General features: G+C 42.5%; 1 protein-coding gene across 2 annotated transcripts in view; it reads left to right on the top strand.

The window, feature by feature from the left end:
- LOC108136479 (dorsal-ventral patterning protein Sog) overlaps nt 1-13,902 on the top strand; it is a 31,796-nt gene extending 17,894 nt beyond the window's left edge. For both annotated transcript variants that reach the window (XM_017257692.2, XM_041708075.1), the window contains 5 exons: nt 2,359-2,468; nt 4,041-4,173; nt 9,416-9,475; nt 9,625-11,942; nt 12,290-13,902. In XM_017257692.2, the coding sequence (XP_017113181.1) occupies nt 2,359-2,468; nt 4,041-4,173; nt 9,416-9,475; nt 9,625-11,942; nt 12,290-12,490 (2,822 nt within the window). In that variant the 3' untranslated portion in view covers nt 12,491-13,902. The remainder of the gene's footprint in view (nt 1-2,358; nt 2,469-4,040; nt 4,174-9,415; nt 9,476-9,624; nt 11,943-12,289) is intronic.
- Nucleotides 13,903-16,883: the final 2,981 nt, after the last annotated feature.

A 16,883-nucleotide genomic window follows, 5' to 3' on the forward strand; every position in this document is an offset into this window, starting at 1 on the left:
ATGAAAGCCTTTAAGTCGCTGCTAAATTATAGACAAATAATTTGTGATTAAATTAAATTTCTGTTTAATTCATTTGATTGCTAAGCGAGACACTTTTTTTGTGAAATGTGTGACATGGGCGAGATCAAGACTTGCAATATGATTAATGGACCTGCCTGGGGATTATCGCTATATCCCCGATCTCTTCTTGGTTTGCCTGCCTGCCTGCCCTGCACAAATCCACACACATACATAGGTATATAGTATAGTAAATCTATTGCGCTGGGGCTTATTTTCATTGTTTCGCCTGGGCTGTGTTGTACTATAATATATTGTTGTTGTATTTAAATTGTTTCGCACGCAAATAAAACTGGCGCCAATGACAAGCGGCAGCAGCGGCAACAACAAAATTGATAAACGTCGCGCGTCGTTAGCGCCACTTATCACGTATACGCCATGGCGCCGTTGTTGGATTCGGTGGTTCTGTGGCTCTCTAAATGTGGATCTCTGTAGCTCAGTGGTTCAGTGGTTCAGTGGGTGGTTCGATTGCTACCGCTATCACGTGTATTTAGCTAATTAATTTATTGTCGCAACTAGAGTGCAGGGGGGTCTACTTTTCTGTCTATTAGTTTATACTGCCATTCTGGCATTTGGCAAGCAAATGCGAAAAGCGCCCAAGGAGCGATTATCAGGGCAGCATGGCCCGAGATATGGAATCGTGAATGATGTGTGCGATAACCGCGGGGGAGCCGAAGAACGCAGAACACAAACAACTCACAACTCACCGACAACAGGTGTCAACTGCCGGCGATTTAATACAGACAGAGAAATATCTATAGCACATTATATCCACTGAATAGATATTAAAATACAAATTCATTTTATAGTTTAGACTATATTAATATCTATAATTTCAAAATCCAATCAATTTAATGACTTACTTATAATCTTTTTCGTTACTTTATAATACATTTCATTTCAAATTTTTTGCTGGCGTTTCCAATGCGTTTTGCGTGCGTTTTCTCCGCGACATTGGCGCGTTTTGGCTGCGGCCTTTAGTTTTAATTTAATTAATTTTCCACACCGCCACCCCGCCTCCTCACAAACACATTGATTTTGGACCTTTGCCTTCTTTTTATTGTTTTCTCCCTACTTGACTGCGGCATTTTGTTTTTTTGTTGTTTCGTTTACATTTTTTATTAGTGGCGCCAAAAGTTTTAGCATAATTTTGCCGAGACACCACTGGCCGGTGTGTGTGCTGTTGGTATTAAAAGTATATTAATAACATAAGGCGTCGCGTTTTCGATTTGCATACGATTTGTGGCATTTTGTGCAAAGTTTTGCCGCTCGCGCGCAGCCAATTAACGAAAAGACGAAATCAAAAACGTAATCCCAAAAATGCTGCTAATGAAATTGAGACTATCAAAGTGGATGCTGATGCCCCTCGTACCGCTTTTCCCTCTTTTCGATTTAAAACCCACAAATTGACACTTGTTGGCGCCGCAGAGTGACGTGGCCTCTTCTTCATTCCATTTACCTACACGGAAATAAAATGGTAGTGCATTCAAATTGTATTTAAATTTTATAAAAGATAGTTATCTGTTATGAAATAGAGGTGCAATACTGTTTTGAACTAAATAAGTAAAATAATGTTTATAACCCTTAAAACATTTATAAAATATTTTCAAACTTTGGTTTGTATTTTGTAGCATTTTCTCAATAGCTAAATTCATTGAATACTGAATAGTGAGAAAACTTTTCACTGTGTGGTGGTGGCTTGCATTTGTAATTGAAAACGCTGCCGGAAGCGACTCAACGCCTCTCAGCGAATGTGGCGCCAGTTTTTTGTTCGTTTCGCCGCTTTTGGCTGAAAACGTTCTGCAATTCTGATTGCATCGGTTTTGGTATCGCTATAAGTCGGCTCTGCCCACCCGAATCGGAGTGGAAAACCTGAAGATGGGCCTCCAGCCGAGCTCCTTCGATTGAAGTTAATTAGTTGCTGATCGATTGGCAATCCCCCATCCCCCATCCCCCATTCCCCTTCGGATTTCAGCTTCCTCTTCGGCTGTGGGCGTCTGTCATTTGAATTTTATGAATTTTCATTATTATTAACCTCGCTTTGCATCATCGGTTCGGCCTTTGCTGATATTGTATAGGCATCGGCTGTTCGCTCTACACACATATACCATATATATGTGTATATTTATATAGGCAATTGCACTGGCGACTGGCGCCAGCAACCTGAAAAAAAATACAAAATACAGAATACAACAACAACAGAAAAACCCCCAATCCCATAGATCTTAAATGGCAATTGAGGAAACACAACGCAACAGAACGAGAGATTTATTTTTGCCTTTTTATTTCCTTTACTTTCAGTCACCGAATGTCAGTTTGGCAAAGTTCTGCGCGAATTAGGCTCGACCTGGTATGCGGATTTGGGTCCACCCTTCGGCGTTATGTACTGCATCAAGTGTGAATGCGTGGCGGTAAGTACTCACTTAACAAACTAACCTAAAATGTTAATAAGCCAAGCAAACTTACAGAGATTTTAGTTAGTATTTAAAAGATTTGTATCAATAAACTTGTACATTACAATAACTTACAAACTACTTTTGGTGTTAGAAAAACCCTAACTACAATCTCTTGTAAATCGTATAAACATGCAGAACTTCCCAGACATGTTACCCAGTGTAGTATGGAAAACTCACCTCAAATGCAAATAGCAAACAAATACCGCCTGATGGGCGACGGGCGGACCCCCGAGCGAATTGACTAATGACCGTCGACATTCGCTACAAGCTGAGGATGAAAATCGCTTGGGGAAAACTGCCACTGAAAGGCGAATGAAAATGATTGTGTTTTCGGTTTGGACGCGCCTAATTTATGGCATTTCCACGCATGATTAATATCGATTTTAAAGCTCTTTATGCGATATGTTACGAATCAGAATCGGAGCCAAATATTCTATAGACAGCCGGGGTTCTCAGCCTTGCCAAATTGAAAAACAAATTCAGCATTTTCGTGGTTGCTCGATCGAATTACGCAAAACTGCCCAAGAAATGTTGCAGTGCGAAACAAAAAAGTTTAAAAAAAAGGGAGGAGGGGAGGGGTGGGTGAGGAAACGAGGGCAAGCCTGAGCAATTTTCCCAAGCGAAACATAAAAATGTCACACTCGTGTCCTCGCCGGGTAAAAAACACTAGATCCATATAGATATAGATGCGTATTCGTGGTCGGGAGACAAAAATTAACTGACGCCATCGGGCATGAGTTGTTGTTGCTAGTCTGCGATGGACCAGACGGGCCAGATATATACAGATATATACATATATCATATATATATATATATATATATATATATATATATATATATATATATATTTATCATATATATATTTATCATATGTATATTATATAGGTATATGGATATATGACCATGTCCCGGTCACAAGCTGCGATTTCTCCAGTCTACACTCGCAGATATGTATATATATTTTTTTCGTTAATTTTTAATGTACACTGCATAAAAGTCAGCTTTGAAATTAATTAATTATAATTTATGTTGGCTGCAAGCGTCGCAAATGAGCACATCATAAAATTATTTAAAACATGTTGCTGCTGTTGAACTTTAAGCACAGCGGCAACATCATCATCAGCGGCGCGCTGGCGACCAATAAAAATTAATAATAAAAAACAGAGAAACATCAAAAAGACAAACAGCACAGCCAGGACAGCAAGAACAGCAAGAACAGCAGCCAAAGAGCTTTGGCGAATTCATAAAAATATAATTATAAAAAAGGCACAGCCAAAGCACGAACGAACACGCGGATTTCTATATTTATATAGACGCGATATTGGGAGGAGATCGCAGCTTGATTTAGACCAGATTCGGTGGCTAAAAAGGCATAAATCAAAGCGACTGCGACAGGTGACAGGCCTGGGAATCTGCATTACTAATTCCAATTAATTTTTTATTTCACCGCTCTCTATTCGCATCTTAATGTTCCCCTTTTTTCTCATAAAATTTTGTTTTTATTTGTATTTATTTTTTTTGTTTTAGATACCCAAGAAGCGACGCATCGTTGCACGCGTCCAGTGTCGCAATATTAAGAACGAGTGTCCGCCGGCCAAATGCGATGATCCCATCTCGCTGCCCGGAAAATGCTGCAAGACCTGTCCCGGCGATCGGAACGGTAAGTCCAAAAGATCTATATTCCTATATCGATACCATATGCAACAAATGCTTCAGGCAAAAAACTAATCACATATATTTGTGTGTGGGGGCAAACTTAAACAATACACACAGCTATAATTTCCAAATAATGTTTCAATATTTTGACACTGTAAATTCCCTGTTTGATGGCATAAATCGGGATTAGGCAGGCATTAGGCATTAAGCATTAGGCATTTGACTGTATGAATCGGCCCAATATCGTAGCTATATGTCTGTCGGCCATTCTAGCCATGAATAATTAAGCGTAGCATCCACGGCAGCTGCCAGGGGGACATACACTCACAGAAACAAGATGTTATGATGCCCAGCAGGCCCCCACCGGCCCCCTCCGCCCACTCCTTAAAAAATATACATATATATATGAACGAAACGCGTAAATTGTTTATGAAAAATTACTTGGCCCGAAATGAAGGTCAGCGCTACGCAATTTATATTTCGTTTTTATGTCTCAGTCAGCTTCTGCTCTATTCTATTCTGTTCTGTTCTGTCGCCGGCGATAATTCCTATTCCTATTCGCATTGGCTTTCCCATTACCATTCCCATTCCTTGGTCCACTACTTCGGATAATGGCCATAGACTTGGACATAGAGCAATATAGCATGTGCGGTGTCGCTAGCTCTTTTTATTTCGGTGACTTTTGCATTTATTTATTTTTTTTTTGGTGTGTGCGCCGCTCTGCTTTACTTTGTTTTATTTTCAATCTATTTTATATCGCCCGAACGCACGAACTAACGGCGCCTGAAGTTGTTTTCGGGGGGTAATATTATTATCGGATCGTGTCGGATCGGATCGGATCGGATCGGATAGGAACAACAGGCCAGAGATAGAGCCAGAGTATTTCAAGTATTTGTTTGAGCACTTTGGGGGGCACACGTGCCGCCTTCGAAGCGCCTTAATAGACCAATTAAACGGGGAGTTCAAGCTAAAGTCTGAACAACTGAACAAAATCGCCCGATTTCTTTCACTTTTTCACTCATGGCAGACAGCTGCTGGCCAAAACATACATACATATGTGTGTGCTTTGCATAATTTATGATTTGACTGAATCACCGTTTTGGCTTTGCCTAATTTTCCGCCCGAATTCAGTTCACAATTGGCAATGGTTTTGTGTGCGATTTTTTTTAGTGGTTAACTAGAGAAAATGTGCCTCTTTCTCTGTGACATTTTTCACATAATCAGGCGAGTGCTGCCTGAATTCCAGTCGCCAAGTTGCATGTTGCTAGTTGCTGGTTGGTAGTTGCTGGTTGCCAGTTGCTGGTTGCTAGTTGCTTGTTGCTTGCTGCCAGTTGCCAGTTGCTGTGTGGCATGGGGCAAAACGCAAACTCAAACGCAAACTGGTTGCCACCGAACGGGAATGGGGTTAAGGGGGCTGCAAGGGGTTAAGGCGGTCGCTGCATCACATCATTAGTTTCCGTTTTGCGGCAATTTTTCATTTGCTTATGCAAAGAGCCGTTGACCCGCGGACCTTCCACCCAAAAAACAATTTCACTTTTCGCTGTATTTCACCCATTGGTTATGGTTTTTTTTTTTTTTCTTTTAGTTAGTTTTTCTTCTTAGTTTTTATTATATTTTTTTTATTTTGATTTTTGCACTATGTCTAAAAGAAACTCCCAACGCAACTCGTTTGCCATAAATAGTTAGAAGGCACGGGCGCGGCTTTTCCAGCGAGACTCTTTGGCTCTCACGCAGTCACCGGCTGACTAGTCAGCCATCTAGCCATCTAGCCACCAGCTAGCCATCTAGCCATCTAGCTAGCCATCTAGCCTAGGCTATTGTACAAATATTTCGCAGCAACAACAGCAACAAAGCACAACGGCAGCAGTTTCATCTACAGCAGCCCAGGCTCGCAACGATCGTTTCCAAAGTTATTTTTTGCCTAACTTGGTTTTTTGCCCCATACTCCGCATACTATGACTGCACGTAGAAAAAAATAATTGCAAATGATCAGCAGAAAGTATTAGAAAATATTTGGTATTAAATCAAAAATTCTTTGAGTTAAACAAAACTTAATTAAGAACTTATTGGATAGACACCTTAAAATCAATCACCTCAAAACCCAAAAGAAATCTGGAAATCCGGTAGCAAAGAACTCAGTCTGTTAATCACAATTTATTTAATTTTTTCGGTGGATTGTGATGGAGTGGAACTTCGGCTTGACTTAGCCAGGTTCCACTGTACGCGTGCTCGTCCTGGGCAAGTTGTCAGGCCCGAAGAGCCGATGCCTGGAGCCTGAAGCTCATGACATGGCCATATAATCAACATCAACAATTGCCTACCTTCGTTAAATGTCCATTTTGGGATCGAATCTTTTGGCTCTTCCCCGTCAATTCCGCCCAACTTCGAAAGCCCCCCCCTTTTGAGGCCACAAACTGAGAGACCGAACAAACCAACAAACCAACGAACGAATGAACGTACGAGCGTACGAGCGTACGGCATTAATTTATGCCTGGTATTTTTTGTTCGTTCATTTTTATAATGACATAACTCGGGCATTTTAACGCTTATTAAATTATCTCATTTGCCGCCACAAACGGCGGGCGGTCCCCGATTGAGAGAAAGGGGAGAAAGGGGCAGGGGTAGGGGCAGGGGTAGAGGCATATCCCCAGGTAGACAATAAAAGTTAATGTTTTTCGATTCCATCGACTCGAATCGCATCGCATCGCATCGCATCGTATCGCATCGATCCCATTAGGCAAGTCGCCAGAGTTGACAATTCAACTTGATGACATCTTTTGTGGTCGTGGTCAGTCGATCCCATCCCATCCCATCCCATCCCGTCCCTTTTTTCCCCCTTAAAAGAGCCCAAGATTGGAATCCAGATCGAAGAACGAAGATCGAAGATCGCTCCCAGCAACAGCAGCAGCAACTTTGTTGTGCCACAAAAGGATCGCCGGGCCAAATTCATTTTTATGGCCGGGCGTGAGGTGAGGTGCGCCATCCAACAATAAAATCCTCAACTTTATCTTTATCTTTATCTCTATCTGTATCTGTATCTGTATGTTTATCGGTTCTGCATCGGCAGCAACAGCGGCGAACGGAACTGTCTATTATATTCCCACTCTTCAGCCTTTTTTTTTCCTAAGTGAAGAGATTGTGGATCGCGATAAGGCTGAGAAATAGAGCTAACAAGGCGTCGGGTTGGGTTCGAAAACAATCTGAATCGAATGATCTAAGCCGGAGATTATAATGGGTTCGGATGGGTAGGGGCAACAAGAAAAAGAGTTGATTCGGGATTTACTGGGCGATCTTTAATGGACTCAATGAATTTCATAGATCTAAAACTCTTCTTTATAAGCTTAAAGTTATGTTCCTAGATATTCAATGTAAAACATCCAACTTCTCCTCTAACTGTGTAACTTTTTGTGTCGTAAAATACCAACTTCTCCAGATCCCACACTCCACTTGCCTCAGTTTATGATCGTTCATGGTGTTGATCCCACACACCTGGTAATATGACATGAAATTCGAGACAGATTTATCAAATCATTCTCACGTGCTCGGCATTTCTTCGGAAACCGTATAGCTCTGATGGCCGCACATTTAGCCACCATTTGAGGCAAACACTTTCAAACGATTCTATTTTTTTTTTCTTTTGTCCCCTCTTTCCCCCCCCCCCCCGTTTGGGTCTCTTTAGTTTTGTTAATGAGCTGCCGCCGAGATTCTTTTGGGGCCGGCCCCACATACCAAAGCGTTGAGTCAATGCCGAGGTGTCGTTTGTCTTTCGGTCGCGGCTTTGTCGGCTTCACTCCCCTGCGTCTCATTCCCCTGTCCGTTTGTCCGCTGTCCGTTTGTCCGCTGTCCACTGTCCACTGTCCGTTTGTCCATCTGTCCGTTTGTCCGCTGAAGGGGTTACCCCAACCACACTTCCACTTCCACTAGGCAACGTGTCGTCGTCTTTGTGCGCACCAAAACTCATTTATCTTGGCTTACAGCGAGCAGGAGAAAAAAAAGACCCACAAAAAAAGAACGAAAATTTCATTCATCTGCAAGCGCGATTCAAGGGCAGAGATGCCTGCGACTTCGGTCTCCGTTCGGAAGACACCAATAAGCCCCAAGAATGTAGAGCCACAAATTGAAAAAAGCAAAAAGCAGAAGGAGAGTTGGAGTTGAAGTTGAGGCTAAAGCCAAAACTGGCTGGCTATATGGCTGGCTGGCTGGATGGCTGGCTGGCTGGATGGTTGGCTGGTTGGCTGGCTGGTTGGCTGGCGAAGTGGCTCGTATTAAGATCAGGCGATAAGATCGGACAGCAGAAGCCGCAGAACGCAGAACGCAGTACGCTGAACGCTGAGGAGACCCAGGCGAACCCTGGTGCGGGGCTCTCAATAAAATGCTATACAAGGTGTCAGATTTGTCGCCCTTCATTATGCGATTCTGGCCCCAAGTTCTTCTCTTTTTTTCCCTTTATTTTATTTTATTTCAATTTTTTTTTTTATTTTTTTGCGGCTTAAAGGTTGGGTATTTGGAGAAGGAGAAAAGGAGCAGCGTAAAATAATCGAAATGCCAATGCGGCATCATCGACAGCAGCAGTCCTCCGTCTGGCTTTAATCAGCTTTTGTCGGGGCTGCCACTTCTAACGAACTGAGAGGACTGGGAATGGGGATTGAGATCCCCCGGCTCCAGTTCTTCGATTCTGATTCGCTGATGGTGATTTATGCGCAGGTTACCGGGTGTCAATCAGCGGGACAACAGCGGAAATGTGTCCACCCACTTTCACGCCAAGGGTTCGGGTCCAAAAAAAAAAAAAAAAAAAAAAGAGCGTGTCATGTGGATTCCGGGAATTTGGGAACTCCGGTAACTCCGGGAACTCCGGGGAACACGGCGACACAAAGCACATCCCTAGTTAGATGTAGGTTAGAAGACTTCCCGTTGCAGCGGTCTACCTGCCCTCAATTTATGCACGATTAATGAATGCCACCTGGGTGGAAAAGGAGGCGAGGGTCAGGTCTACCTGGCTGCCATTCATGATGATCCCCTGCCATTCATTCCCATTCACATTCACATTCACATTCACTCACCGGATTCGGCCATTCAACTGAAACTGAAACTATAACTAGACAATTCTGGATGGTGAACAGTGTCGAATAGTGAATGGCGGTGCGGCTGCTTTGAAGCGTTTTGTTGCTATCTAAATTCCATTTAAGGCCCTTAATACCTTATCGCACAGCATCTCATTCTCTGTTTTATTCCTGTCTATCTTGCAGATACGGATGTGGCCTTGGATGTGCCAGTGCCCAGCGAAGAGGAAGAGCGCAACATGAAACGTAAGTACAAAGATGTCCTGTGAGGACTAATTGTAAGCCCATTTCCCATTTCCCATTTGCCATTTGCCATTTGGAAATCTCCTCTAACACCTGGTTTATCTCCATCTTAACTTTTGTTTCCGCTTCCTCCCCATTTTCAATTTACACAGATTACGCTGCGCTGCTGACGGGCCGCACTTCCTATTTCCTCAAGGGCGAGGAGATGAAGTCCATGTACACCACCTACAATCCACAGAACGTGGTGGCCACCGCCCGCTTTCTGTTCCACAAGAAGAACCTCTACTACTCGTTCTACACGTCGGCGCGCATTGGTCGTCCGCGGGCCATTCAGTTTGTGGACGATGCCGGTGTCATACTGGAGGAGCACCAGCTGGAGACCACCTTGACGGGCACGCTGAGTGTCTACCAGAATGCCACCGGCAAGATCTGCGGCGTGTGGCGTCGTGTGCCGCGTGACTACAAGCGCATCCTGCGCGACGACCGTCTGCATGTGGTCCTGCTGTGGGGCAACAAACAGCAGGCCGAACTGGCCCTGGCCGGCAAGGTGGCCAAGTACACGGCCCTGCAGACGGAGCTCTTCAGTTCGCTGCTGGAGGCGCCTCAGACGCAGTCGCCGGCAGATGGCAAGACGGACAACCAGTTGGCCGGAGCCGGCGGCACGGCCATTGTGTCCACCAGCAGTGGAGCGGCCTCGTCCATGCACCTAACCCTGGTCTTCAATGGCGTCTTCGGGGCCGAGGAGTATGCCGATGCCGCCCTGAGTGTGAGGATCGAGCTGCCCGAACGCAAGGAGGTGATCTTCGATGAGATACCGCGTGTGCGCAAGCCCTCCGCCGAGATCAATGTGCTGGAGCTGTCGTCGCCCATCTCCATACAGAACCTGCGACTGATGTCGCGCGGCAAACTGCTGCTGACGGTGGAGTCCAAGAAGTATCCGCATCTGCGCATCCAGGGACACATTGTGACGCGGGCCAGCTGCGAGATCTTCCAGACCCTGCTGGCGCCGCACAGTTCGGAGTCGGCCACCAAGAGCAGCGGCCTGGCCTGGGTGTACCTCAACACCGATGGCTCGCTGGCCTACAACATCGAGACGGAGCACGTGAACACCCGCGACCGACCGAACATCAGCCTGATCGAGGAGCAGGGCAAGCGCAAGGCCAAGCTGGAGGACCTCACGCCCAGCTTCAACTTCAACCAGGCCATCGGCAGTGTGGAGAAGCTGGGGCCCAAGGTCCTGGAGTCCCTGTACGCCGGCGAGCTGGGCGTCAATGTGGCCACCGAGCACGAGAGCAGCCTGATCCGGGGTCGTCTGGTGCCGCGACCTGTGGCCGATGCCCGCGACTCGGCGGAACCCATCCTACTGAAGCGACAGGAGCACGCCGAGCCCCATGCCGTGGGCATGGCCTGGATGTCCATCGACAACGAGTGCAACCTGCACTACGAGGTGACCCTCAACGGAGTGCCTGCCCAGGATCTGCAGTTGTATCTGGAGGAGAAGCCCATCGAGGCAATTGGAGCGCCGGTGACGCGGAAACTGCTGGAGGAGTTCAACGGCTCGTATTTGGAGGGTTTCTTCCTCAGCATGCCCTCGGCGGAGCTGATCAAGCTGGAGATGAGTGTGTGCTATCTGGAGGTGCACTCCAAGCACTCCCATCAGCTGCTCCTGCGCGGCAAGCTGAAGAGCACCAAGGTGCCGGGCCACTGTTTCCCCGTCTACACGGACAACAATGTGCCCGTGCCGGGTGACCACAATGACAATCATTTGGCCAATGGCGAGACCAAGTGCTTCCACTCTGGCCGCTTCTACAACGAGTCGGAGCAGTGGCGCAGTGCCCAGGATGCCTGCCAGATGTGTGCCTGCCTCAGGGGTCAGTCCAGTTGCGAGGTGATCAAGTGTCCCGCCCTGAAGTGCAAGGCCACCGAGCAGCTGCTGCAGCGCGATGGCGAGTGCTGTCCCAGTTGTGTGCCCAAGAAGGAGGCCGCCAACGAGTGGTCCACCTCGGCGGCCACCAATGCCTCGGATTTGCTGCAGCAGCGACGTGGCTGCCGCCTGGGCGAGCAGTTCCATCCGGCCGGAGCCAGCTGGCATCCTTTCCTGCCGCCCAATGGCTTTGACACCTGCACCACCTGCAGCTGTGACCCACTGACCCTGGAGATCCGGTGCCCCCGGCTCGTCTGCCCGCCGCTACAGTGCAGCGAGAAGCTGGCCTACCGGCCGGACAAGAAGGCCTGCTGCAAGGTGTGTCCCGAGGGCAAGCAGAGCAGCTCCGGTGCACACAAGGCCACGCCCAACAATCCCAACGTGCTGCAGGACCAGGCCATGCAGCGATCGCCCAGCCACAGTGCCGAGGAGGTGCTCGCCAACGGCGGCTGCAAGGTGGTCAACAAGGTCTACGAGAACGGCCAGGAGTGGCACCCCATCCTCATGTCCCACGGCGAGCAGAAGTGCATCAAGTGCCGCTGCAAGGTGAGTTTCGATAGCTTATGTTCTTAGTTTTTTTGCATAGAAGTTGTAAAGTTTAAAGCAACTAAAAAAGGGATTTATAATGAAAACACTCAAAAACATTCAAAAACTTTTAATTACTTTTTTTTTGTGTAAATTATTAAAATTTAGGAAAAGTGTTTTTACATTTTCACACTTTATTCACAATGTTAAATGTTAACTTCAATTAGCAACTGTGACTTGCTAAAGTTTATTAAAGATCTAAAGATATATCAGTATAAAAGTTATAGTTTTAATAATGTCAATATCCTTTTAAGCCATATTTCCTGAGCCAGCAACTAATGAAATATTTCATTTTATTCTATTTAAAGGACTCCAAGGTGAACTGTGACCGCAAGCGCTGCTCGCGCTCCACTTGCCAGCAGCAGGCGCGAGTGACCAGCAAGCGGCGGCTCTTCGAGAAGCCGGACGCAGTGGCTCCGGCCATCGACGAGTGCTGCTCCACTCAGTGCCGCCGTTCGAGGCGCCACCACAAGCGGCAGCCGCACCATCAGCAGCGCTCCTCCAGCTGAGCAATCAATCCACAGGATTCAGATGGTGATCCAGATACAGATCCAGATCCACGGGGGAAACCACTCACTCACTCAGTGCGATGTGCACCACCCAATCACACACTCACACTCACACCACCACCACTCTCCACCCACACACTCACACACATCACCCACACAATCGAGCAAACATACACACACTTGTGCAAGGACTTGCATAGATCGTTGTTGTTGTTATGTGGCAGCAATGGAAAACTTGTATTATATATATGAAAACAAAGGGAGAAACAACGAGAATTCTCATGAGAAAAAAAAAAACAAAAATACAAAAAAATATAAATGGAGAAGTAAGAGAGAAAGAGAGGGATAGAGAGATATTGAGATCCTTGAAAAAGGACATCTACGAACCAGTGCAGTTTGCTTTAAATTCTCCAGCGCAGAATTTTCTATAGAAAGCATTTTCTGAATTTCTTTTCACAAAAAATCACCCACCCCACATTAACACCACCCCCAACCCTACCACCCTACCACCTAACACCCAAAAAAAACATTAAAATTAAATTTTAATTTATTAAAAAATATCATACAAATCACACACACAAAAAAAAAACAACCAAAAACAAAAAGAATTCGAAATTGAAACTGTACTGAGTTTTGAAAACGCACACATTTGACTTATTGAAATACTTAAACCTTTTCAATTCATTTAAATTCAAATTTAAACTGAAGTTTGAAAGCAAAGCAATCGATAACGCAGCAGCTATCGTGGGAATATTAACTTAAACTAATTATTCTGATTATACATATATATACAATATTTTTTATATATACACATATATATATATATACAGATACAAATATATCTATATAATTTATGAGAAACAAAACACAGTGGGAAACGCATTTGGCGCATTATGTGGTTATCGACATTTGTATCGATATATATATTTTAGCAACCCAAAAGTTTCAACTGATTGACTGAATGGCAAAAATAAAATTAGCTTTAAATACGTTTTTTTCGCAAGCATGAAAGTGAAGGAAATTGAAAACGCAGCTTTTCAATGTGAAATTATTTTGTACTAATTGTTACTCACAACAACACACACACACAAGCACACATACATTTAGAAATCGAAATGCACACATACACATTGAAATGTTTTTATTTCTTTTAAGGAGTATATTTTTAAATTATAATACATTTTATGGAAAATTTTCAATAATTATGTACAAAATTTGTTAAAAAAAAAAAAGAAAACTATTTCAAAAAATGCCATGTACACATATTTATACACAAAACACACACATACACACATAAAAAGAACAAAACGAAAAAAGAAACAAAAAGATAAGGAAATTTACCGCATACACAGACAGAAATTGTATTAATTTTTTATTCTATTAAATTATTCTTATTATTATTATTATTATTATTTTATGTTTATTATTATTATAATATTTTTTTTTGTAGCTTGTATAAACATACTTATATATATATTTTATATTTAATGATTGATTGATTAATTTTAAATAATTGATTAAATGCAATCAAAAATATTTAAAATGATGAAGAGCTAAACAAACTTGTACTAATAACTTAAATTTAGTGTTTATAAATTAAACAACAAGTTAAAATCAAAAACAACAACAAAACCCACACACACAGAGAATAAACAAAAAACTACAAAATCATAAAGCTTTTATTTTTTATTATTTACGACGGTCGAGAGATGATGAATATATTTGATTTTTATGCAATGCGCAAAAGCAAGAACAACTAAACAAAACAAATCCGAACTACGAAAAAAGAAGAACAAATAGCAATACAAAAGAGTGAATTAAGATATTGACGAAATATGTTCGAAAAATATATATGTATATATTTAGATATATACGCAATAACAATCAAATTCTGCTCGTTTTACTGATCTGTAGGCCAGCGTTCTTTCTTTTTCTTTCTGCGACCTCGTCCTATTAGGTAACTTAATTTTCAGAATAGCAATATGCCACAGACACTCAGACAATTATACGCGTAAAATTTGTTATAGAGCAATTATATCTTGGTTTTTATAACCGACACACCAAATTATCCAAATGGCTTTTATGGCCCAGAATGATGATTGTCAAATGCCATATATCTGATTTTCGGCGTTTTATGTCAAAAAGTTCTTAACATTTCCGGCGTTTCTTTTGATTAGATTGCCACAGAAAGTATCTAACGATCTAGTTGAGATACAAATAAATTGTAGCTTTTTCTTGTGCTCTTTTAGGGAGTTTAAAATAGGTGAGTTTAAATCTTAGGACCATTTTCTCGACTTTAAGTTCGTCTAGGCTGCAAAACACAGCTTTTAGCATATCATGAGCCTGAGAAAGCCTTAAAGTTATGCCCATTAAATATATGGACCTAAAAATAACCTATATTTTAAGTCTTAAAAAAATATACATTACTTTGGGGTACTTGCATAAATCTTTTAAGCTTAATTTTCCTCAAATTTGAGTCTACATTAGATTTCCAGCAGATTAGAGAATAGCTTTCCGAGCCAAGCTGTTGACAATGCAGTCGATGTGGTTGCCTTTGAATGAAATCGAATAATTAAATATTGGCATAGTCACACCTTGTTGACAATTATTGACAGGCTGATTGGCAAACAAATGAATATACTTTAGCCATTGCCGTTTTTGAGCTGTCGAGGGGCGCGGCCCAGTGGCACGACAATCTGAATCTGCCCTGTGACTCTGGTCTGGGTTTAATACACTAAGGAAAATCCTTTGATTTTTCATTTTTTTATTTCAGGATAGCTTAAAAATCTTATGTATTGTATATTTGTTATCAGAGGGGTTACATATTACAAAAATATGAATTTTTGCAGTTTACAGAAACATTTACAAAGATACAGTTCTCTTCTTACAGCTGTGCTTTTAAAATTTGTTTTATAAATAAACATATATATAATTTATCTGCTTTAATACAAAATATGACTTTATATTAACTGGGTTTCTCAATAGTTTTTCTTTAAATAATTCATCTGACTTATAAATGAATATTTTTTTAAAATTATGTAAGGCATTGAAAAGCTTAACTGTGCTATTACATATTTTATCTAATTTATAACAAGATGTGACTTAATTTAAAAATTATCCATATACATATATAATTTTTCATTTAATGGTTTATCATGCAAAATATTTCTACATAAAGTAATGACGATCTCGCATTACAAATTACAAATTTTGTTAATAAAATAGACAAAATTGGTTATAGACTATTTTTCGGTGTAGTAAGACAAAAGTTTCCTAAACATTCCAATATTGCATCTTGGTTTTGGAGAGTATGGTGATTTTTATTGCCGTGCATATGTGTGGGTGGGTGGTGGGAGGTGATAGGTGGTGACTGTGGGTGTGGCAGCTACCGAAAGCAGTTGGAGGAGATTCGAATCTGCAGCATCCATGGCGCTGGCGTTGGCGTTCCGCGGTTCGTGTTGACAGTATCTTTCGGATATCGATCGCCGGCCCATCTGGGAGCTGGCATTTGCATTTTGGCGCTATCAATTAATTGAGTTGGCCCGGCCAAACCCTTCGGATCGACGATAAGCCCCCGTCACACCATTGTAATATCCACCGCAGATGATATCTGCACTCGCTTATTTATGTGTCACACCGAACACGCTCACGACATTTGAGCAACCAGCCAGCCTAATACTCGCATTTGTACTCGATTTCGAACTCACACTCGTACTCGTTGTCGCACTCATAATCATCAATTATCCGCTGCTGTCTGAATTTCATTCGCAGTCGCGCGGGTAATTGCCGCAAATATGCAAAGCATGTGTAAAACTTTATTGATATACAATGTGAATAAACGTTTGCCTAACTTTGTTTTGATTGCAGCTGTCACTGCAGCGCACTCACTGAAATCAATTCACCTTTCAATAGCCCGGCCACGACTTTGCGATACACTTTTATTGGCCCGGGTTGCCGATTGCAGTCGATTAAACGCTCAAATAGATCACGAAACGTCTACACTGAAATACTAAAACTTGTACTTGAAAAGGCGACAACAATATATATTGCAAACCTAATAAATTTTCTTTTTTAAAATATAAAATAAAAATTTCTGCTCAAAAAAGGTAACCAGACTTTGAGAAAAATATTGTGAGCAAAAAAAAAACCATAAAAATATCAATATTTCTTGACTCAATTTTTTTTATTCAAAACAAAAACAAAAGCGATTATACTTATATAATATTAAATGAATAATCATTAGATTGCGATTATTCTTATATAAAAGTAATAACGATTATGGTCCCTGAAAATAGCATCAGTTGTCGTTAATTTATTTTCTTTTTTTTTTGGTTTTTTGTAAAGCTTTAATAAATAAATCATGAGCTGTTTCTTTGTAAATATCAAATTCCTA

This window comes from Drosophila elegans, unplaced genomic scaffold (genome assembly GCF_018152505.1).
Source record: "Drosophila elegans isolate 14027-0461.03 unplaced genomic scaffold, ASM1815250v1 contig_149, whole genome shotgun sequence".
Lineage (NCBI taxonomy): Eukaryota > Metazoa > Arthropoda > Insecta > Diptera > Drosophilidae > Drosophila > Drosophila elegans.